The sequence below is a fragment of the Corticium candelabrum genome, chromosome 9, assembly GCF_963422355.1.
Source record: "Corticium candelabrum chromosome 9, ooCorCand1.1, whole genome shotgun sequence".
NCBI lineage: Eukaryota > Metazoa > Porifera > Homoscleromorpha > Homosclerophorida > Plakinidae > Corticium > Corticium candelabrum.
Genome location: NC_085093.1, coordinates 3,095,003 through 3,117,502, shown reverse-complemented (window position 1 = coordinate 3,117,502; position 22,500 = coordinate 3,095,003). Strand labels below are relative to the sequence as shown.

The window sequence follows — 22,500 nt, the reverse complement described above, 5'->3', positions numbered from 1 at the left end:
GTACTTCTTACATGTCTGGTGTAGGTTTTTTTTCTCTTTCAGCAATGCATTTGTGTCTCTGCAAGTCACTAATGCGTCTGAAACCTCTGTGGCTTTCAGAGCAGACAACAGTTTGTAAATCAACATTGCCAGATGCACTTGACTAGACTCCAGACAGGCATGGTAATGGTCTCTTCAGGGAGATCTTGATTTATTTGCTAAGTCATACCAACAGCTTTCTGGAATGTCGTCTTTCCAGCATTTCTTAGGGCCACTTTGTGGATGTTTTTCTGATAACCACCCAAAGAAGCACATCTTGGGAATTTGATGGTTGGGCATTTGAGCCAAATGCCCTAACCATTGCATATGTCGTCTTATGAGTTTGATGTTTATAGTGTCGGGATCTCCCCATCTTTTGTCATATTGTTTCATTTGAGATAGTATTTTCTCACTGTGTTGTGATAGAGATTCCAAGACACGACCGAAGACATTTGTGAACATGTTTCTTTAAAGGGGTCCACAATTCAGAGCCATATAATAGTGTAGAGAGCACACAAGCATCATATACTTTGCGTTTTGTCAATGCAGTCAGATTTTTGTCTTCAAACACAGCTTTACGTAAAGCTCCAAATGTCTTGGATGCTTTCGTGACACATGCACACATACACACACACACACACACACAGACACACAGACACAGACACACACAGACACAGACACACACAGACACACACACACACACACACACACACACACACACACACACACATGCACACACACACACACACACACACACACACACACACACACACACACACACACACACAGTGGCAAGACAAACCATTATTAGCTAATTAATGAGAACAGCTTTATCAAAACTATTGTTTTATAAACGGGTAGAAATACTGATTGCAATTTATTAAACATTGGCGTTTGAGAAGTGTACACTAATGTCTGTTAAATGTTATACATTTGTAGTTACTTTATAAACTGTTTGCTACCAGTCCATATTTGTAGTTAATAATAACTGAATTATTGGATGAATTGTGTGATGTAGGGACCAGTAGGAAAGGAAGGAGCACCAGGAATTGCAGGCGGCACCGGCTTGAAGATAAATGATTTTATCTGTAAGAACATCTTGTTCGTTATTAATTGTTTGTGTTTTGTTCTTAAGGTGAGGCAGGAGCTGAAGGTGCAGTCGGTTCACCAGGCAAACAAGTAAATAGTGAGTGAGATTTATGTTATGTTCAACTATTGATTAGATAACGTTTGAAGGGAGTGGAAGGTGTGATTGGTCCAGCAGGTCCACCCGGACCTCAAGGCCCTCCAGGGAAAAGTGGAATGATGGTATGAGACGACACATTTTGCATTTGTAATTTGTAATTGTATTTTGATGTGAATGTAGGGTCCACCAGGACCTACATGATTTGGATGTTGTGATTGTTGGTGTAGTGTTTGTATTTGAGTGTGTGTTAGATGAGTGAAGATGTGTTGAAAGTGTATTTTTCTCCAGTCAAGGGACTGGCAGAGAGGGTAGGGATGGTTATTGTATGGTGAGATGGTGTTTGTAGTGCATGTAGAGCATGTGCTCGTTTGGTAGATGAAACAACTGGAGGATTGGAAAGAAGAGGTAGACAAGCAAAGAGAAGTGAAGTGAGTAGTGTTGTGTGGGACTGATTGTTGATTGTTGTTGCAGTTGACAAAGAATGAGAGTAGAATGAATGAGAGTAGAGCGACTGTTGCAGCACATCTTGTAGGATCATCAGCCAGTTGGTATACTATATCAGGTGAGTGTGTTTTGTTGTTGTATGTTGTTGTATGTTGTTTATTATGTTGTGTATATTGATGTACTACATGTTGTTGTGTTGAGGTGTGATAACCTACTGGCAAACAAGCAGTCCATCATTCTTACTGGGTGGCATCACATACAGCAATGGAGCTCTTACAATTCCATCTGATGGTGTGTAATATATTTATACACATCTCTACTTGTACCACAGTAGCAAATCTATTGTACCTTACATCAGAGTAAATGGCAATCTGGTTTTGTACATAGGAAGTTACTCTTATCATAGTGGAGACAAAACCAAGCATGCTGGTCTACTTGAGCAGCTGAAAAAAGGTGATGTCATTGACATACATGGTGGAGGATCTCGACATCGCATGGGCTTTACTCATTCAGTTTTCGGTATTTTTAAGATTTACTAGAAGCATGTTGTTGAGAATGAAAATGTCAATTAATTAATTTAGTGAGAAGTGTGAGTATCATGACTCTCCATGTGATCATGTTAGTCATTATAGTTGTGACTGTTTATGATGGACTGTAGTGTGACCATTCAACCCTAATTTGTGTTTGTAGTTTCATTTCTGTTTAGTTCCATTTCTATATTATTAGCAATAAATGTTCATCTCTTTGTCTCGTATCTTGAACACCGAAAGATAAACTACTTATTCAATCTATGTTGATCTCAACTATTTACATACTTACTGGCAATACTCCATACAACAAAGGTACGCCTAATTACAACCTTTCAGCAACCGAGCTTGCGCATGTTTTCATTTCCGGCCACTTCGCTCGTATGCCTCACTCGTTTGGTTCGTCAAGATGCTAAGAAGAAATGTACAAAGAGAAAACGTTAAGATGGTTGTTGACCAGAAGGCAAGTTTCTTGTGTAAACACGTTCTAGTAGATCGATATGACGTGTTGAGCATGCAGTTGTTTGGTTCGACTTGACAGACATTTCACGTATAAAGCTCTTGCAAGATAAACTGTTCGCTTACAGTTACCGACAGTTACCGACGTCATTTGTGTGCTAGCTACAGCGCAGGAAATGGTGCTTGGGTTGTTTGGAACTCCGATGCTGTTAGTTTGTCCAGAGCCGTATGTCTGTCTGATCGACGGGAAAGTACACAATGGCTCGTATAGATAACAAGCTAATTGGCTAAGGGAATAACAAAATTGGCTTAGCCGATTCACTCTATACAAATTATGATAGAATGCGCAGATTTAGACATCATATCCGAATATCACGTAGTCTGGTTTGCTTCCCTGTCTTTGTCTAACTGACGCCTCTGTATGCCTAGGGGTGAATGATATGGAGCCAGTTCCAACCGTACGAATTCGTAGGGGGGTTAGTATCCACTGGCTGGTATCTAAAATTTTAGCAAGTGGTGTTTTGTGTAATGCAGCGTGAGTAAAGCAGCGTGAGTCAGACCAAACAGACAGACAGGGAAGCAAACTACCTATGTGTAGTATATTTGGTCTTCTACTCAGTACACAGTACTACTCAGACATGTTACTGGCTCGCGTCAAAACCCCCGGGTCTATGACAACACGCTATGACATCCCTCCCCTCTAGATAAAACACAGCTGTTGTTTAACGATCAATTTCCCGACATAACTCAACTTAATCTAATCATTCTTTTAAAGATCTAGTTGCTGGGGTGCCTTCCTGATACAAGAGGACCGCCGCAATGATGTCTCGTTCACTGGATTCGAATTATTGCCCAGTTCAACTTCATCTCTCTCCACAGGTCCTCGTTTGTCTTGAATTTCTGGTGATCTCAATAGAAAAGGTTTGTTTTGCTCAGTCGCTCCTTCTTCTTCGAGCCTTTCGGGAAGAGTACTCTCATGGTCAAGACCGACGTTGCTCCTCTTGTTGTCTCTCGTCAACCCTGTCTCTTTCGTGAATTTCTCGTCTTCTCTCCCTTCTATGCTGTCTTTCTTTGGTGTATTCGTGTGACCTTTCTGATAACTCGATCCGACGTGTGCTGACACAGTCTGAGATGATCTATATGCCTTCATATGATACGACCATCTTTCAGTTCGCACTGGTATGATACTGGTCCAGTCTTTTCCGTCACCCGGTCTGGCATCCAGCGAGGTCCCGTTCTAAAGTTCCGGAAGAAAACCCCTTGCCCCGTTGTATTTCTCAGCTTTGGCATCTAGTATCGTGATTTTTCTTATTGAACCTCCTGTTTTTTCGAACTGTTCTAGTATCATTCGGTCTGATGAGGTAGAGTCTGATGTGCGGTCTCCTTCCCAAAAGTAGCTGCTGGCGTTGAGCCTGTGGTGGCGTGCGGTGTGTTGTGGTATGTCAACAAAAATGTTGTGAGATATGACAACATACTTCAAGTGATGCGAACGGAGAGTCACAAAACCGTCAGAGAATCGCAATCTTTCCTTACACTAGCACAGATCATGCATCAGTACAAGGAGGTGCTCGATGGAGATCTGGGAACTCTATCGGGCCAGTTGCATCTGGAGATTGATACGTCTATCGAGCCTGTGCAAGAACCAGTAAGACGGGTCCCGTTGGCAATACAGGAGACATTGATCAAGGAGTTAGCCAACATGGAAAAGACTGGAGTGATCAAGAAAGTAGACGAGCCTACACAATGGATATCACCATTGGTGATAGTGAAGAAACCAAATGATAGGTTGAGAATTTGTATGGATCCTAAAAAGCTAAATCAAGCATTGAGGAGGTCACATTATCCAACAGAGAGAGCCAAGGATCTTAACCGTCTGCCAAGGCTTTAGTCATTGGGTGCTTTACCACTCTCACAGCACTCTCCAAAAGGTGGTTTTGGTGAGGCTGGTGTAGAATGTAAGAAACTACACTACACTCAACAATAATATAAGCAAATTTTATTCTACTCTTCGACAGGCTGCTCTAATTTAATGGCCTTAAATAGACCCTAACCTGTGCTTTGCAACTCCAGATGACGCTTCAGTAAGGGAGGTGCTTCAATTAGAATAATTACGGTTTTAGTAGTTGTTTGTTTGTAGTTGTTATATTAATCCGAGGTGTGCATGCACTCGGTTATTGTAATATCGCTGTGGACGATTTGGTGACTGATCTGGTGGAAGGTTGATAAAAGGATGTGGGCAGTATTATCCATGTATAGGCGTAGGTCCACTGTTACCATGGTTGCATGTGCTAAATTGCATAAACTGTTAATTAATTAACCGAGGCATTAATGCTAGAGTCCAGTAGTGCAGATCGGTCACATGACATACATACAACCAATAACTCGCTTTGACTTCTGTGTAATGCGTGACCAAATAAACAATGAACTTATTTATTACTCACGTCATAGGATTTTGCTATGACGTAACAATGGCTGCATTCTCGTCTGCATTCCAACCAGTATGTTCACACTTCACACCTTCATCAAGAGTTTTTTGCTTGCAGAGTCGCTATTGTGTTGTGGACCCAACCCAAAATTACAAGACATGGTAGTTGGATATGCCGAATTGTGTTGTGCGTGTGATAGTCTAGTTTTTCTATGGTGCCGAGTGAGGCAAATACGTGACCGGATTTGGTAGGTGGTGTCTCCTACAAGGAATCAGAACGATCACTAATGAATACAACCAAAACGTGCTGCAGTTTGGATGGTGTGGGACTAGCACGAAGCTTAGCGAAAGTATAGTTCAGATGTACATTCAGACATGTTCACAGTTTTGAATAGTACAGAGCTCTAGTTTAGTATGCCTTTGAGGCTTTCTGATGCGTAATTGTTTATTGTCAAAACCAGCGTACAAGATGGTTGCCGATTGTTTATAAAACGTGTCTACTGCTGCTAAATGAGTAAGAAAATCCATTGCAATACATTTTACAATGTATCTCACCACTCAATGTGTCCAGTCCCCTTCTCACGCTTTCATTGGCTCTGACTTTCAAGCTGCATAGCAGCCGATGGTTTGCACTCTAGTGCTCTTCATTTCTATTATTGTTGTTGACATTGGCATCAATATTGTGAACCAGGCTTTATTAAGAGATAACACCTACTGTACCCTGATAAAATAAAAGTTGATGTTCTTGATGAATCTATCACTGAAAACATGATTTCAAAGTCAATGTGCTACTGTTTGTTATCACCTGCAACATTTCTATTGTGATCTTTTGCATGTGTCGTTTATGTTTGTGATCTATCTAGATGAATGGCAACTGCAGCAAGACAGTAAGCCACACCTACTTTACACAGAGCAATATGTTATATTTCTGGTCGAATAACAAATCAAATCAACACCATTGACTGAATATTGAACTTTGAGCTCGATTTGAACTTGATATAAATTTATGGAGTTGGATGAAGCAACAGTTGAACGTAAATTGTTGTTAAAGCAGCAATAATGGAAATGAGACATTGTAGATGTGTTGAGAGGATTTGACTTAGTTAGTCTCCTGGAGCCATTGGCACATTATTTACATCATTGCTGCTGATGGATGACATAGAGGGATGGCAATAGCATGTGGAGTCTGTCGTGTTTGTTTCTGGAAATAGATTATTCATCACTTACACTTACCTGGACCGTCCTCTGATTAATCATTCTATTGATAGTGTGTAAATGAACGGACATAACAGCAAGCAGACAATAGGTGGCAACATTGCTGATATGAGTGGACAAGCAAGTACATCTTGTTGTATTACGTTCAACTTGTATCATTTGCTCATCGTTTGGTGATGTTGCAGCTGGTTGTGTTAGTCGTCTTGGCATTGCGTATGCAACTGTCACCATCGCAGTCTGTCGATGTGGACTGCATTGCAAACAAGGGAGAACCGGTAATGTGTGCTCGATTTGTTGTCATAATGATCAAGTTGTATTGAGTGAGCATTTGTGGTGTTGTGTAGGGTGTTCCCGGAGTGCCGGGTCCTCCAGGAAGACAGGTGAGTGATGGATGTAGAATTTAGTGATGTGAAGATTGCTAGTGAGGTACTGGTCATAGAAAATATGTGGAAGAAGTGGGCGAGTGCAGTGTTGATGAGATAACGTGTGAGGGTTGGTTAGATGAGGCTACAGAGGGTTAGTATTGGGATTATAGTGTTTGTCAGCATGTTGAACATATGGCAGACCAAGTTCTGTATTTTCGGACATTTACCTGCATGCCAGTTTGTGCCAGGGTTGACCAAGGTGCTGGTGTACCTCAGCCTGGCAGGGTATACCGGTGTAACAACAGATTGGGTACGCCCGGATACTGGGTATGTTCGTACCAGATTTCCAAGGAGAGTAAGCACAGTTCTAGGAAATCCAGTACGGTCTGTCATTAGCAGGAAATCTGGTACGCCGTACTAGATATCCAAGGAAATCTGGCAGCAGCGTCAGTTAGCATATGACTCTTTGAGCATGCACAAAGATATGAACTAGCAAACGGACGATATCGTCAGAAGCATGCATGCAGCTGGTATACGTTTTTGTCCCAGCTTAAGTTACTTGACTGCTAAGTTTGATAGAAACAACTCGCTGATAGTGGAACTGGCAAGTTTCATGGTAGGTATACTCACTCACTGTCATATCGTACTAGATGCGGACTCGATTTCCTAGGCTAGACATGCAGGTGTACAGAATATTCGGTACGCTGTACTTGTTATTTTTAGGATATTAGGTACGGTTGTACCTAATATCTGCGTACTCAATTTCCTTCTACACCAGCATGCCGGATAAAGTGAGGTGATATGACCAGCCTTCCTTAAATGCTAGATTTCATCATGTTGCAGCTATTCTGCAGGTACCTAAATGTTCGTATGACTGACATAAATGAATACAATAAACATCCAGTAATTACTAAAAGTCTCATATATGTATTGTGTGTAATTCTATCTCTGAGTTGTTCCTTGCAGACTTTATGTGTATATATATATATATATATATATATATATATATATATATATATATATAATTCTATCTATTGTGTATATGTGTTGCAGTAAGTTACTCCAAACTTTCCGTATCTCTAACCCATTCAACACGCACTGTTGGTACACTTCACGTTTTTGAGTGATTCTGGCTTTGTTGCTATTGAATTCATTGTACTTATGTAGTACAGTCAGCGTCTTCTTGATGATGCCATACCTTTTCCACATTTATTAGTAACTTGTTCATCATCCAGATTATCTGCCATAGAGACCTGATTTACTAATGACAACGTTGACGTCTGCCATCGAATTGAATTATGACACATGCAATACAGCTACAGCACATGTGTAGTTACTCTTTCGCTTTAACTGGCACCCCTTCACACTATACTGGCAACTTTCTGGTAAATCTACCATTTTGCTAGACATCAGTCAAATGAACTTATATATACCAATAGGTTTATTAATTTGTTGTAATCGTTGTTTACTCTTTATTTCTTAGACATCATGTAAATATTTTAGCAGCTGAGAATAGAGACTTATTTACAGCATTCTTCATGTACATTTTGATGTCTTTGTTACACTGGTCAATTTTTATGTTTAACTCATCTACGTCTATTGTGGACAGATACATTTGTATTGGTCTAGCAGGTTTGTTGTAATTGTAGTCAGACAGGGAGGTTGATTAGCTGGATTTGGTAGGACATTGGTGTGTTTTGATTGAACAAAATTTCAGATATTCACCAGCTGTAATCTCTAGTGGAGTAGATTAATATTACTGGCTAGTGATGTTGATAGTGTAGGTACTGCTGGTGCAGCTACTCTAGATACAGGTAGAGCAAATAATTGTTAATAACAACATTGCACCGGCAAAGCTGGTGATGTAACTATTGGATGATGACAGCTTTTTGGCTGGCAATTGGTTCCAAATTTGTTGTATTACAAACTGTGCATTGTGAAGTTGCAGTACGTGAAGCATAGTTTTACGTGTGTGTGTGTGTGTGTGTGTGTGTGTGTGTGTGTGTGTGTGTGTGTGTGTGTGTATGTGTGTGTGTGTGTGTGTGTGTGTGTGTGTGTGTGTGTGTCAGTGTTTTGTTGTATTGCGTCTGTAATTAGTTGAACGGAAGAGACTTATATTTGGCTGTCATGCGTTTCAACGTTGGCTAAGAGAGACCTCTGCAACTGATGGCCACCTGACACAGAGTTGTTTTCACTTGCTTTATTACCAGTACGCAGCACAACTAGAACTGCTACTGTACAAAACAATATGCTACTTGAGTTTATAACTACCGACCGGCTTTTAGAAATGCAAACAAAATGACTGGTCAGTCTTCTCTGACAATGCAATGATTGGTCGGTCTTTTTACATTCTCATAAATGACAGTATCGAACAAATGTTACACGGACCGACTTTATATTTTAAATTATTAGTTTTATATTAATTGAATTGTGTGATGTAGGGACCATTAGGAAAGGAAGGAGCCCCAGGAATTGCAGGCGGCACCGGCTTGAAGATAAATGATTGGCATTTATGTGACTGAGTTGTCAATTATTAATTGTTTGTGTTTTGCCTTTAAGGTGAGGTAGGAGCTGAAGGTGCAGTCGGTCCACCAGGCAAACAAGTAAATAGTGATTGAGATTTATGTTATGTTCAACTATTGATTAGATAACATTTGAAGGGAGTGGAAGGTGTGATGGGTCCAGCAGGTCCACCCGGACCTCAAGGCCCTCCTGGACCTCAAGGCCCTCCCGGACCTCAAGGCCCTCCAGGGAAAAGTGGAATGATGGTATGAGACGACACATTTTGCATTTGTAATTTGTAATTGTATTTTGATGTGAATATAGGGTCCACCAGGGCCCAGAGGTCCTCCAGGTCAGACAGGAGGACGTGGAGAGAAGGTGCTATGATCAAATGTTTAGTAAAAATGTAATCGCTTTTACTGATTTGTGTTGTTACATTATGTAAGGGAGAACGAGGAGTGATTGGTCCAAGAGGATTGGCTGGATTAGATGGCATTCCAGTATTGTGACAATCAGTTTTAATAGTTAATGTGTAATGTTGTTGATAGACTGTATATGCTGCTTGTACAGGGTGCTGCAGGTCCCATCGGAGCCGTGGGATCATGTGGACCATTAGGAGTGAAGGTCGGATATTGATTGGTGTGGGTAAGATGTAAGATTTAATGTGAGTTTGCTACCATATTAGGGTGATCGTGGATTACCCGGAGGAAAGGGAGAAGTCGGACCACAAGGTCGTCCCGGTGCAGAGGTGAATGAGATTTGCATGTTGTGATTGTTGGTGTAGTGTTTGTATTTGAGTGTGTGTTAGATGAGTGAAGATGTATTGAAACGCTACTTTTCTCCAGTCAAGGGACTGGCAGAGAGGGTAGGGATGGTTGTATGTTGAGGTGGTGTTTTAGTGCATGTAGAGCATGTGCTCGTTTGGTAGATGAAACAACTGGAGGATTGGAAAGAAGAGGTAGACAAGCAAAGAGAAGTGAAGTGAGTAGTGTTGTGTGGGACTGATTGTTGATGGTTGTTGCAGTGGACAAAGAATGAGAGTAGAATGAATGAGAGTAGAGTGACTGTTGCAGCACATCTTGTAGGATCATCAGCCACGGGGCATACTATATCAGGTGAGTGTGTTTTGTCGTTGTATGTTGTTGTGTGTTGTTTATTATGTTGTGTATATTGATGTACTACATGTTGTTGTGTTGAGGTGTGATAACGTACTGGCAAACAAGCAGTCCATCATTCTTACTGGGTGGCATCACATACAGCAATGGAGCTCTTACAATTCCATCTGATGGTGTTTACTATATTTATACACATCTCTACCTAGACAACAATAGTGGCAGTCGTATTAGAGCTTACATCAGAGTAAATGGCAAACTCGTTTTACTCATCCAAAGTTACCATACTCATGGTGAAGACAAATCTAAGCATGCTGGTGTACTTCAGCAGCTGAAAGAAGGTGACAGTGTCGACATACATGGAGGAAGATCTAAATACTACATGGGTCATGATCATTCAGTCTTCGGTATTTTTAAGATCCAGTAGAAGCATGTTGAGAATGAGGATGTCAATTAAGTGATAAGTGTGAGCGTAAAATGACTCTCCATGTGATCATGTTAGTAATTGTAGTTGTGACTGTTTATGTTGGACTGTAGTGTGACCATGCATTCCTTTCAAATTTCTGTTTGTTGTTTCGTTTCATTTCTATACAGCAACAAATGTTCATCTCTTTGTCTCATTTCTTCAACTAATCATCTCAACGTTTAGTAATTAATTGGCGAGCGAAGCGAGATGTCTATTGAGGTCGATATCAACACTCACGTGATATTGTCACATGACACAAATTACGTAATGCTGTCACATGACACGTAAATCACGTGGTGTTGTCACGTGACATGTAAGTCACGTGATAAGGTTAAGTACGGCAGCGCTTGTCAGATTTACATTTACTGCAAAACGGAAAGCCGGATCGACAAAACGACGATGCCAGATGAATGCGATTTGACTCTGCAATATATAAATATATGCGCTAAGAATTGAATCAAGGGTTTCCTTTCGAGGGGTAGACTCAATTACAAATTTCTTGGCGAGAAGAGTGAAATCAAATGACTCTCGATTTTGCTCCCGTACGCGACTAGTAGGGAGATACGACTGACGCGTGACAAAACGAATAGTCCGCGCGTTAGTTTGACAGAAATTATTGCTACGCAACCATAGACCGTGTAGGCATGTTACGCGACTACCGACCATTGCTAGGCGACTAGCCAGGTAAACGAGAGAAACGATTGAAGCGCGAACGAAAAATTGAAGACAACGAGAAGAAGAGCAACTGATGAGAGTCTGTTTTCTGAGTGTTGCCTGAGTTCCCGCGTTTGCTTGACAGAAATTATTGCTACGCAACAATTGCGACGCAACCATTGCTACATGCGAATAAAAGTAAAGACAAAACATCATCGCTCGCCTAACACAATGCTAACCGAGCTCTTACTAGTTTAGATATTTATTTATATCGAAGGAATTCGAGCGACAATCCGTGTTCACGTTGAGTTGTATGGCTGTAGTCAAAGCACAGTCATTTCCTAGCTGAGACGAAGCTTTATTTTCAAAAGAACAACAAAACTAGAGATTTTCAAGCTCACGAGTCAAAGGCAAGTAAAGAGGGGCCTTAATAGGGTACAGTTGGTTGACATCAATATTGCAGGCGCATTCTGTGGGATGGAGTTGTGACGGTCGTAAATTAGCGTCTGGATCTACAGATAAGACTGTCAGCGTTTTTTCTCTTGACAAACATAATTTGGTGAGCTTCACACGTTAGTCTTGTGGAGAATTTTGCTTTTCTGTCTTGAATTCTTTTCTATTGTCTCCAGTCTCGGATATTTAACTACAAAGGTCACACTGATCATGTCGATCAGCTTTCATGGCATCCCAGTCATCCTGATTGCTTAGTTTTGGCGTCTGAAGACAAGACAGTTCGAGTGTGGGACTCGAGAAGTGAATCACTAAGTTTGTGTTGATGAAGGAATTGTGGGCTAAGTGAACGTCTGGTTGCAGCCCCAAAGTGTGCACAGTGTATCATCACAAAAGGTGATAACATCAACATCTGTTGGAGTCCAGACAGCAATACTATTGCAGTGGGAAATAAGGTGAGGTGGAAATGAGGTGACAGAATGGAGGAAGGTTGTTTGAGTGTGATGATGTGATGGTTCGTTAGGAAGACTTGATTACCTGGATTGATAGAGTGATACGAGAACATACAAGATGTGAGCCGAGATGCAATTTAGCTATGAGGTGGATGTTGTGATGTGTGTACTATGGTAATTATTCTAATTGAAGCGCCTCTAGGGGGCCAGTCCGTATTTATCAACATTTTACAAAAATGAAAACTTTTTTGTTTTTACTCAGACCGCCTACCCCACCCCAAAACAAAATGGTTGATGTCTGCACTTTTCAATAGGTGATGTCATCTATATAAAATCAATCTTAAGGGTCGTCTGTAAGTGTCGACAGTTTTAACGAAACGAAAAACTTTCACATGTGAGTGGGTGGATTAAAAGCCATTTTGTTTTCTAAAAATGTTGATCATGAGACAGATGCTACAGACGGTGTAGATCGCAGTATATGTGCAAACTGCGCTGGCATCTGAGGTCGAAACTGGACATGCCGGTCATACAGACATCACTTTTTGGTCGGTGGCACGGTCAGGGTCTTTTCTTCTCAAAATCTGAGAACATTAGTGGTAGTCTCTACTATGCTGTCATTGAGGAACAGTGGAAGTTATCTCCGGTGTACTACAGGAAGGCTTTCTTTGAGAAAGCGAAGACGCTGTGGGTTACGAAATACTCAACCAATGAGATGGTGTGAGAGTGATTGTTCTCTCAAGCAGATCAACTGGGAAACGACAGCCAAGAGCAATTGTTACCATCGTTTTTGGTTGCTGGGAATCAGAAACACCTTTCGACAGACAGTGATGCAATGAGTCACTCTTCTGTCACCGTGTCCAGTAGCACCTAGGGAATGACAGCGCTCAGCGATTGGTTGCAGTCACTTTGCAGTAATGTGTCATTCTGTTCTAGCAAATCTTGAGCTTAGCCTTCTTGAGAGTGTGTAGTGCTCTTTGTTATCTGTAGACATATATATATATATATATATATATATATATATATATATATATATATATATATATACATATATATATATATATACATATATATATGCCTGGGTCATATATCATGGTATCAACATTAATGTAACTTTCGTTTTGGGGTGGGTGGGTGGGGTACGAAAAGAACAAAAGTTTTAGTTTTCTAAAACTGTCGACAATTACGGACGGCTCCTAAAGACATATGTACACCTATTGTATGATCATGTCCATCCCTACATACATAATTTGTCCGTTGTTTGCCATAATGCCTCCACCACCTTTTCATAGTCATTCGTGGGTCTTGCGTATATGGCAGACCAAGCGACAGTGTCTTCTCTACTGAGAAGTCCAAGTTGCCACTTTACCACCATCTTGCAAATAAGACCCGTACATGTCATAGTAAGTCTGTAGTCAATTATCAAGCATTTCTCCAACCAGTCGTTGTACACCCTGTTGTTCCTTCAGGAGTACTTGCAAAGCACCTGTCAAGACGTCCATAATGCAATTTTTATTTCCAGTTTAAATAATGAAACGGCCATTTACCCACCCGCCTCAAACAAAAAAGTTTTCATGTTTTGTAAAATGATAAATACAAATGGCCCCTAAGTAATAATTATCAAATCTAAATGACTCTCCAATTAGAGTGTAAAAAATAATTGTGGCTCCACAAGGCGCCTCATTTAGAGGGCTAGGTAATCAGAGTCTTAGAGCTCATTGTAGAATGTAAGATACTACACTACACTCAACAATAATAAAACCAACTTTTATTCTACTCTTCAACAGGCTGCCCTAATTCAATGGCCTTAAATAGACCCTAACCTGTGCTTTGCAACTCCAGATGACACTTCAGTAAGGGAGGTGCTTCAATAATAATTACAGTTTTAGTAGTTGTTTGTTTGTAGTTGTTATATTAATTCGAGGTGTGCATGCACTCGGTCATTGTAATATCGCTGTGGACAATTTGGTGAGTGATCTGGTGGAAGGTTGATAAAAGGATGTGGGCGGTATTATCCATGTATAGGTGTAGGTCCACTGTTACCATGGTTGTATGTGCTAAATTGCATAAACTGTTAATTAATTAACCAAGGCCTTAATGTTAGGGTCCAGTAGAGCAGGTCGGTCACATGACATACATACAACCAACGACTCGCTTCGCCTTCTGTGTAACACGTGATCAAATAAATAATGAACTTATTTATTACTCACGTCGTAGGATTTTGCTATGACGTAACAATGGCTGCATTCTCGTCTGCATTGCAACCAGTACGTTCACACTTCACACCCTTGTCAAGGGTTTTTTGCTTGCAGAGTCACTATTGTGTTGTGGACCTAACCCAAAGTTACAAGACATGTTAGTTTGATATATCAAATTGTGTTGTGCGTGTGATAGTCTAGTTTTTCTATGGTGCCGATTGAGGCAAATATGTGACCGGATTTGGTAGGTGGTGTCTTGTACACGGAATCATAGCGATCACTAATGAATACAACCAAAACGTGCTGCAGCTTGGATGGTGTGGGACTAGCATGAAACTTAGTGAAAGTATAGTTCAGGTTTACATTCAGACACATTTGCAGTTTCAAATAGTACGGAGTTCCAGTTTAGTATGACTTTCTGATGCGTAATTGTATATCGTCAAAACCAGCATACAAGATGGTTGTCGATTGTTTATAAAACGTGTCTACTGCTGCTAAATGAATGAGTAAGAAAATCCATTGCAATACGTTTTACAATGTATCTCACCACTCAATGTGTCCAGCCCCCTTCTCACGCTTTCATTGGTTCTGACTTTCAAGCTGCATAGCAGCCGAGAGTTTGCACTCTAGTGCTCTTCATTTCTATTATTGGTGTTGACATTGGCATCAATATTGTGAACCAGGCTTTATTAAGAGATAACACCTGCTGTACCCTAATAAAATAAAAGTTGATGTTCTTGATGAATCTATCACTGAAAACATGATTTCAAAGTCAATGTGTTACTGTTTGTTATCACCTGCAACATTTCTATTGTGATCTTTTTTTGCATGTGTCGTTTATGTTTATGATCTATCTAGATGAATGGCAACTGCAACAAGGCAGTAAGCCACACCTACTTTACACAGAGCAATATGTTATATTTCTGGTCGAATAACAAATCAAATCAACACCATTGACTGAATATTGAACTTTGAGCTCGATTTGAACTTGATATAAATTTATTGAGTTGGATGAAGCAACAGTCGAACATAAATGTTGTTAAAGCAGCAATAATGGAAATGAGACATTGTAGATGTGTTGAGAGGATTTGACTTAGTCTCCTGGAGCCATTGGCACTTTATTTGCATCATTGCTGCTGATCGATGACATAGAGGGATGGCAATAGCATGTGGAGTCTGTCGTGTTTGTTTCTGGAAATAGATTATACATCACTTACACTTACCTGGACCGTCCTCTGATTAATCATTCTATTGATAGTGTGTAAATGAACGGACACGACAGCAAGCAGACAATAGGTGGCAACATTGCTGATATGAGTGGACAAGCAAGTACATCTTGTTGTATTACGTTCAACTTGTGTCATTTGCTCATCGTTTGGTGATGTTGCAGCTTGTAGTGTTAGTCGTCTTGTCATTTTGTATGCAACTGTCACTATCGCAGTCTGTTGATGTGGCCTGCATTGCAAGCAAGGGAGAACCGGTAGTGTGTGCTCGATTTGTTGTCATAATGATCAAGTTGTATTGAGTGAGCATTTGTGGTGTTGTGTAGGGTGTTCCCGGAGTGCCTGGTCCTCCAGGAAGACAGGTGAGCGATGGATGTAGAATTTAGTGATGTGAAGATTACTAGTGAGGTACTAGTCATGATGATAGAAAATATGTGGGAGAAGTGGGCGATTGCAGTGTTGATGAGATAACGTGTGAGGGTTGGTTAGGTGAGACTACAGGAGGTAGTATGGGGATTATAATATTTGTCAGCATGTTGAACATATGACAGACCAAGTTTTGTATTTTCGGACATTTTGCTGCCAGCCAATTTGCGCCAGGGTTGACCAAGGTGCTGGTGTACCCCAGCCTGGCAGGGTACGGCATGTTGGATAAAGTGAGGTGATATGATCAGCCTTCCCTAAATGCTAGGCTTTAGCATGTTGCAGCTGCTCTACAGGTAGTGAAACATTCATATGACTGACATAAATGAATACAATAAACATCCAGTAATTACTAAAGTGTCATATATGTATTGTGTCATATATGTTTTAGTCTCATATATGTGTAGTGTGTAATTCTATCTCTAAGTTGTTTCGTGCAGGCTTTGTATCTATCTAGATAGATAATGGTATCTATCGTGTATATGTCTATCGCTGTAAGTTACTCCAAACTTTCCCTATGTCTAACCCATTCAACACGCACTGTTGGTACACTTCACATTCCTTAGTGATTCTGGCTTTATTGTTATTGAATTCATTGTACTTATGTAGTACAGTCAGCATCTTGTTGATGATTTAGGACTTCTGCCATGCTGTGAACAGGTTTCTACCTTCTAGACATTTATTAGTAACTTGTTCTTCATCCAGATTATCTGCCATAGAGACCTGATTTACTGTAATGACAATGTTGACGTCTGCCATTGAATTGAATTACGACACATGCAATACAGCTACAGCACATGTGTAGTTACTCTTTCGCTTTAACTGGCACCCCTTCACGCTAAACTGTCAACTTTGTGGTAAATCTCCCTTATTTATACCATCTTTGTCAGACATCAGTCAAATGCACTTGCATATACCTATAGGTTTATTAATTTGTTGTAATTGTTGTTTATTCTTTATTTCTCACACATGTAAATGTTTTAGCAGCTGAGAATAGAGACTTATTTACAGCATTAATAAGTCTCTATTGTAGTCAGACAGGGAGGTTGATTAGCTGGATTTGGTAGGACATTGGTGTGTTTTGGTTGAACAAAGTTTCAGATATTCACCAGCTCTAATCTGTAGTGGAGTAGATTAATATTACTAGGTAGTGATGTTTATAGTGTAGGTAACTGCTGGTGCAGCTACTCTAGATACAGGTAGAGCGAATAATTGTTAATAACAACATTGCAGCAGCAAAGCTGGTGATGTAACTATTGGATGATGACAGCTTTTTGATTGACAATTGGTTCCCAATTTGTTGTTTTACAAACTGTGCATTGTGAAGTTGCATTACGTGAAGCAAAGTTTCGTGTGTGTGTGTGTGTGTGTGTGTGTGTGTGTGTGTGTGTGTGTTGTGTGTGTGTGTGTGTGTGTGTGTGTGTGTGTGTGTGTGTGTGTCTGTCTGTCTGTCTGTCTGTGTGTGTGTGTGTGTGTGTGTGTGTGTGTGCGTGTGTGTGTACGTCAGTAATTAGTTGAACGGAAGAGACTTTTATATTTGGCTGTCATGCGTTTCAACTTTGGCTAAGAGAGACCTCGACAACTGATAGCCACCTGACACAGAGTTGTTTTCACTTGTTTTATTACCAACACGCAGCACAACTAGAACTGCTACTGAACAAAACAATATGCTACTTGAGTTTATAACTACCGACCGGCTTTTAGAAATGCGAACAAAATTACTGATTAGTCTTCTCTGACAATGCAATGATTGGTAGGTCTTTTTACATTGCCATAAATGACAATATCGAACAAATGTTACAGTAACACGCACTGACTATACATTTTAAATTATTAGTTTTATATTAATTGAATTGTATGATGTACGTGTAGGGACCAGTAGGAAAGGAAGGAGCACCAGGAATTGCAGGCGGCACCGGCTTGAAGATAAATGATTTTATGTGTAAGAACATCTTGTTCGTTATTAATTGTTTGTGTTTTGTTTTTAAGGTGAGGTAGGAGCTGAAGGTGCAGTCGGTCCACCAGGCAAACAAGTAAATAGTGAGTGAGATTTATGTTATGTTCAACTATTGATTAGATAACATTTGAAGGGAGTGGAAGGTGTGATTGGTCCAGCAGGTCCACCCGGACCTCAAGGCCCTCCAGGGAAAAGTGGAATGATGGTATGAGACGACACATTTTGCATTTGTAATTTGTAATTGTATTTTGATGTGAATGTAGGGTCCACCAGGACCGAGAGGTCCTCCGGGGCAGACAGGAGGACGTGGAGAGAAGGTGCCATGATCAGATGTTTAGTAAAAATGTAATCGGTTGTACTGATTTGTGTTGTTACATTATGTAAGGGAGAAAGAGGAGTGATTGGTCCAAGAGGATTGGCTGGATTAGATGGCATTCCAGTATTGTGACAATCAGTTTTGATAGTTAATGTATAATCTTGTTGATAGACCGTATGTGCTGCTTGTACAGGGTGCTGCAGGTCCCATCGGAGCCGTAGGCTCACGTGGACCATTAGGAGTGAAGGTCGAATATTGATTGGTGTGGGTAAGATGTAAGATTTGATGTGAGTTTGCTACCATATTAGGGTGATCGTGGATTACCTGGAGGAAAAGGAGAAGCCGGACCACAAGGTCGTCCCGGTCCAGAGGTGAATGAGATTTGCATGTTGTGATTGTTGGTGTAGTGTTTGTATTTGAGTGTGTGTTAGATGAGTGAAGATGTGTTGAAAGTGTATTTTTCTCCAGTCAAGGGACTGGCAGAGAGGGTAGGAATGGTTATTGTATGGTGAGATGGTGTTTGTAGTGCATGTAGATCATGTGCTCGTTTGGTAGATGAAACAACTGGAGGATTGGAAAGAAGAGGTCAGACAAGCAAAGAGAAGTGAAGTGAGTAGTGTTGTGTGGGACTGATTGTTGATTGTTGTTGCAGTGGACAAAGAATGAGAGTAGAATGAATGAGAGTAGAATGAATGAGAGTAGAGCGACTGTTGCAGCACATCTTGTAGGATCATCAGCCAGTTGGTATGATATATCAGGTGAGTGTGTTTTGTTGTTGTATGTTGTTGTGTGTTGTTTATTATGTTGTGTATATTGATGTACTACATGTTGTTGTATTGAGGTGTGATAACCTACTGGCAAACAAACAGTCCATCATTCTTACTGGGTGGCATCACATACGGCACTGGAGCTCTTACTATTCCATCTGATGGTGTTTACTATATTTATACACATCTCTACTTAGACGAGCGTAGTGGCTATTATATTCAACCTTACATCAGAGTAAATGGCAATCGTGTTTTGCGCATCCAAAGTTACCATGCTCATAGTGAAGAGAAAACCAAGCATGCTGGTCTACTTCAGCAGCTGAGAAAAGCTGATGTCATTGACATACATGGTGGAGGGTCTTATCACTACATGGGCTCTACTTATTCAGTTTTCGGTATTTTTAAGATCTACTAGAAGTATGTTGTTGACAATGAGGATCCTAAGTACTAGGTGTGAGTCAAATGACTCTAAGTTAAAATTATAAGTGGTTATAGTCGTGACTATATGTTGGACTGTAGTGTGATCATTCAACCCTAATTTGTGTTTTGTAGTTTCGTTTCTGTTTAGTTCCATTTCATTCTAATAGCAATAAATGTTCATCTCTTTGTCTCATCTCTTGAATACAACACTTACTTGTTAAATTTATCTTGAACTCAACTATTTACATATATACTTTACTAATGAGTCAGCGTTTACCGAGTACTCCGTGTTTTAAACTTTGCATTTTTCTGCCAACAAAGACGCCTCGTTCTAGACTTCTTTAACAACCGAGCATGCGCATGTTTCATAGTCGTCACTGCACTCTGTCATTGACTCGTATTCGTTTGGTTCGTCAAAATGGTAAGAAGAGAAGTACAAAGAGCAAGCATTAACGATGGTTGTTGCCCAGAAGGCAAGCATCTTGTGTAAACATGTTCTAGTAGATCGATATGACGTGTTGAGCATGCAGTTGTTGGCTTCGGCTTGACAGACATTTCACGTGTAAACCCTTGCAAGATAAACCGTTCGCTGTGTTGCCCGTACAGTTACGGACATAATTTGTGTGCTAGCAGCTAAGCTACAGCGTGGGAAATGGTGCTTGGGTTGTTTGGAACTCCGAGGTTGATCTCAACTTTATCGGCCGTCAGCTCTCAGTTTGTCTGTCTGATTGAAGAGAAGGTACACAATGGCCCGTATAGATAGCAAGTGGTCAAGGGAATAGCAAAATTGGCGTCAAGCGGCGCGAGTAAATTTGATTCACCCAAAAATTAATCAGAAATAATTATAGATATATTATATATATATATTATATGTATAAAACTTATGATACAATGCGCTGATTTTTGCATCATATCCCAATAGCACGTAGTTTGCTTTCCTGTCTCTGTCTGACTCACACCCCTATATGCCTATGGGTGAATGATAGGGGCTAGTTCCAACCTAATTTGTAGGTTTTTTTATTATCACTAGCCCCTATCTAAAATTTTAGCAAGTGGTGTTGTGTGTAATGCTGCGTGAGTAAAGGAGCGTGAGTCAGACCAGACAGACAGACATCGAACCAAACTACCTATGCCTGCTATTGAGATGGTCTAACTGTCACATGATAACGTTTACATCTACTTGGTATGATAAGGTGTCACCAACATGTTAATTAAACACTAACCTTCACCTGTATCTATTTCTACTGTTTATTCTGCTACTATACCATCCATACCATCTGTTCTTCTTGTTTTGTCTACTTCTGGTTACACTTCTTCACCCAACATCACACATCCGAGGGTTGAACTCGATGTTGAGAGGGACCTTATGTTCCTAACACCTTAAACATGATGCCATCATTATCTAGCTAGTTAATTTATTGTTATCCAGGAGCAAGTTGTACATATTCTTTGATAAATTAACAGCCAGACTTTTATTGGCCTTTTGATCTGAAATTTAAGGTGATGTTGCAGTGTGTGGTGGTGTCACAATGTGGCACAATGATAGCTCAATAAACTTCCTTGTTTTGATAAATCTCATTGAAGTCATGATTTTAAGGCAATATTGTAGTGGTGTTTGGCATCACTTACAACATTTCTATCTTTCTACAAATGTTTTGTTCCTGATATTTATGATTTGGTTGGCAGCTGCAGCAAGACAATAAGCCACACCTACTTGACACAGAGCAATTTCTGGTCGAATGCCAGATGAAATTAGTGTCATTGACTGAATATTGAACTCACAGGTTGCTTTGAATTTGATAGAAATTTGTGAAGTTGGATGAAGAAACAGTTTGAATAAAAGTATGGCATTAAAGCAGCACTAATCAGAATCATTCATTGTGGATGTTTGGGAGCTTCTAACTTAGTTAGTCTTGTGAAGCCATTAACACTTTATATACATCATTGGTGGTGATCGATGACATAGAGGGATGGCAATAGCATGTGGAGTCTGTCGTGTTTGTTTCTAGAAATAGATTTTACATCACTTACCTCGACCGTCCTCTGATTAATCATTCTATTGATAGTGTGTAAATGAACGGACATAACAGCAAGCAGACACTAGGTGGCAACATTGCTGATATGAGTGGACAAGCAAGTACATCTTGTTGTATTACGTTCAACTTGTGTCATTTGCTCATCGTTTGGTGATGTTGCAGCTTGTAGTGTTAGTCGTCTTGGCATTTTGTATGCAACTGTCACTATCGCAGTCTGTTGATGTGGCCTGCATTGCAAACAAGGGAGAACCGGTAGTGTGTGCTTGATTTCTTGTCATAATGATCAAGTCGTATTGAGTGAGCATTGTTTTGTTGTGTAGGGTGTTCCCGGAGTGCCGGGTCCTCCAGGAAGACAGGTGAGTGATGGATGTAGAATTTAGTGATGTGAAGATTGCTAGTGAGGTACTTACTGGTCTTGATGATAGAAAATATGTGGGAGAAGTGGGCAATTGTAGATTTGATGATATAACATGGTTAGATGAGACTACAGGAGAGAGTAGAATGGGGATTATAACATTTGTCAGTGAGTTGGACATATAACAGACCAAGTAATGACTTGGACGGAAACACTCAAACGTACTTGCATACTATAGTTTGAATTTGTTGCAACTATTTTCTCTTGTTTGTTGCTAAAGCGTTTTGTGTTTACAATGAAAGTGATGACTCTCATCACAGTAGACAATAGCCACAAGTGAGAGATTCTCACCATTTAAACATGTTAGCAGTTGAGATGATAAACTATTCTATTTTTGTTATATATATGCATACTGTTTCCAACTACTGACGGGGCATGATCAGTGTGAAAATAGGGAATTATTTTGGCTTGGACAGACTGAGCCTACTGTAGGTAGGACATTCTTTTATGGTGTTATATGTCTAACTAAGAGC

General features: G+C 40.3%; 5 protein-coding genes across 12 annotated transcripts in view; all 5 read left to right on the top strand.

The window, feature by feature from the left end:
* The window catches only part of LOC134184557 (uncharacterized), a 6,396-nt gene extending 3,994 nt beyond the window's left edge, over positions 1-2,402 (top strand). For 3 of the 4 annotated variants that reach the window (XR_009970677.1, XR_009970678.1, XR_009970676.1), the window contains 6 exons: positions 1,037-1,090; positions 1,153-1,197; positions 1,255-1,326; positions 1,385-1,609; positions 1,676-1,766; positions 1,850-2,402. Coding sequence is in view for 1 of the 4 variants with exons in the window: in XM_062652287.1 (XP_062508271.1) it covers positions 1,456-1,512; positions 1,580-1,609; positions 1,676-1,766; positions 1,850-1,939; positions 2,036-2,167; positions 2,230-2,306 (477 nt within the window). In the remaining 3 variants the exon portion in view is untranslated. Of the gene's footprint in view, positions 1-1,036; positions 1,091-1,152; positions 1,198-1,254; positions 1,327-1,384; positions 1,610-1,675; positions 1,767-1,849 lie in introns of those variants that run through there. The other variant, XM_062652287.1, reaches the window with a different exon arrangement.
* A 90-nt stretch (positions 2,403-2,492) lies between these two features.
* On the top strand, positions 2,493-10,867 carry LOC134184556 (collagen alpha-1(VIII) chain-like). Of its 3 annotated transcripts, XM_062652286.1 has the most exons (16): positions 2,493-2,638; positions 6,328-6,398; positions 6,460-6,549; positions 6,619-6,654; positions 9,081-9,134; positions 9,198-9,242; positions 9,300-9,407; positions 9,466-9,519; positions 9,588-9,641; positions 9,712-9,765; positions 9,827-9,889; positions 9,950-10,006; positions 10,070-10,099; positions 10,166-10,256; positions 10,340-10,429; positions 10,488-10,640. In XM_062652286.1, the coding sequence occupies exons 3-16, from the start codon at positions 6,490-6,492 to the stop codon at positions 10,502-10,504; spliced, it is 813 nt and encodes a 270-aa protein (XP_062508270.1). In that variant the 5' UTR covers positions 2,493-2,638; positions 6,328-6,398; positions 6,460-6,489; the 3' UTR covers positions 10,505-10,640. The 3 variants fall into 3 exon arrangements, with proteins under 3 accessions (XP_062508270.1, XP_062508268.1, XP_062508269.1); XM_062652284.1 differs by having other exon boundaries at positions 2,502-2,638; positions 10,340-10,867; XM_062652285.1 differs by lacking the exon at positions 2,493-2,638 and adding an exon at positions 5,922-5,946 and having other exon boundaries at positions 10,340-10,867.
* Positions 10,868-10,926: 59 nt separating this feature from the next.
* On the top strand, positions 10,927-12,436 carry LOC134184121 (THO complex subunit 3-like). Its single transcript, XM_062651738.1, has 6 exons — positions 10,927-10,983; positions 11,697-11,783; positions 11,837-11,932; positions 12,003-12,126; positions 12,187-12,278; positions 12,347-12,436. The coding sequence occupies exons 1-6, from the start codon at positions 10,927-10,929 to the stop codon at positions 12,434-12,436; spliced, it is 546 nt and encodes a 181-aa protein (XP_062507722.1).
* On the top strand, positions 11,849-19,763 carry LOC134184369 (collectin-12-like). 2 transcript variants are annotated; one of them, XM_062652042.1, is made up of 17 exons: positions 11,849-12,024; positions 12,082-12,278; positions 12,347-12,423; positions 15,729-15,799; positions 15,861-15,950; positions 16,020-16,055; positions 17,989-18,042; positions 18,105-18,149; positions 18,207-18,278; positions 18,337-18,390; positions 18,459-18,512; positions 18,583-18,636; positions 18,698-18,760; positions 18,821-18,877; positions 18,945-18,974; positions 19,042-19,147; positions 19,231-19,763. In XM_062652042.1, exons 5-17 carry the CDS (start codon positions 15,891-15,893, stop codon positions 19,569-19,571), a joined length of 1,026 nt encoding a protein of 341 aa, XP_062508026.1. In that variant the 5' UTR covers positions 11,849-12,024; positions 12,082-12,278; positions 12,347-12,423; positions 15,729-15,799; positions 15,861-15,890; the 3' UTR covers positions 19,572-19,763. The 2 variants fall into 2 exon arrangements, with proteins under 2 accessions (XP_062508026.1, XP_062508027.1); XM_062652043.1 differs by lacking the exons at positions 11,849-12,024; positions 12,082-12,278 and having other exon boundaries at positions 12,383-12,449.
* A 181-nt stretch (positions 19,764-19,944) lies between these two features.
* LOC134184370 (pulmonary surfactant-associated protein D-like) overlaps positions 19,945-22,500 on the top strand; it is a 7,443-nt gene continuing 4,887 nt past the window's right edge. Inside the window, exons 1-4 of one of the 2 annotated variants that reach the window (XM_062652046.1) lie at positions 19,945-20,049; positions 21,643-21,713; positions 21,775-21,864; positions 21,933-21,968. In XM_062652046.1, the coding sequence (XP_062508030.1) occupies positions 21,805-21,864; positions 21,933-21,968 (96 nt within the window). In that variant the 5' untranslated portion in view covers positions 19,945-20,049; positions 21,643-21,713; positions 21,775-21,804. The remainder of the gene's footprint in view (positions 20,050-21,642; positions 21,714-21,774; positions 21,865-21,932; positions 21,969-22,500) is intronic. The other variant, XM_062652045.1, reaches the window with a different exon arrangement.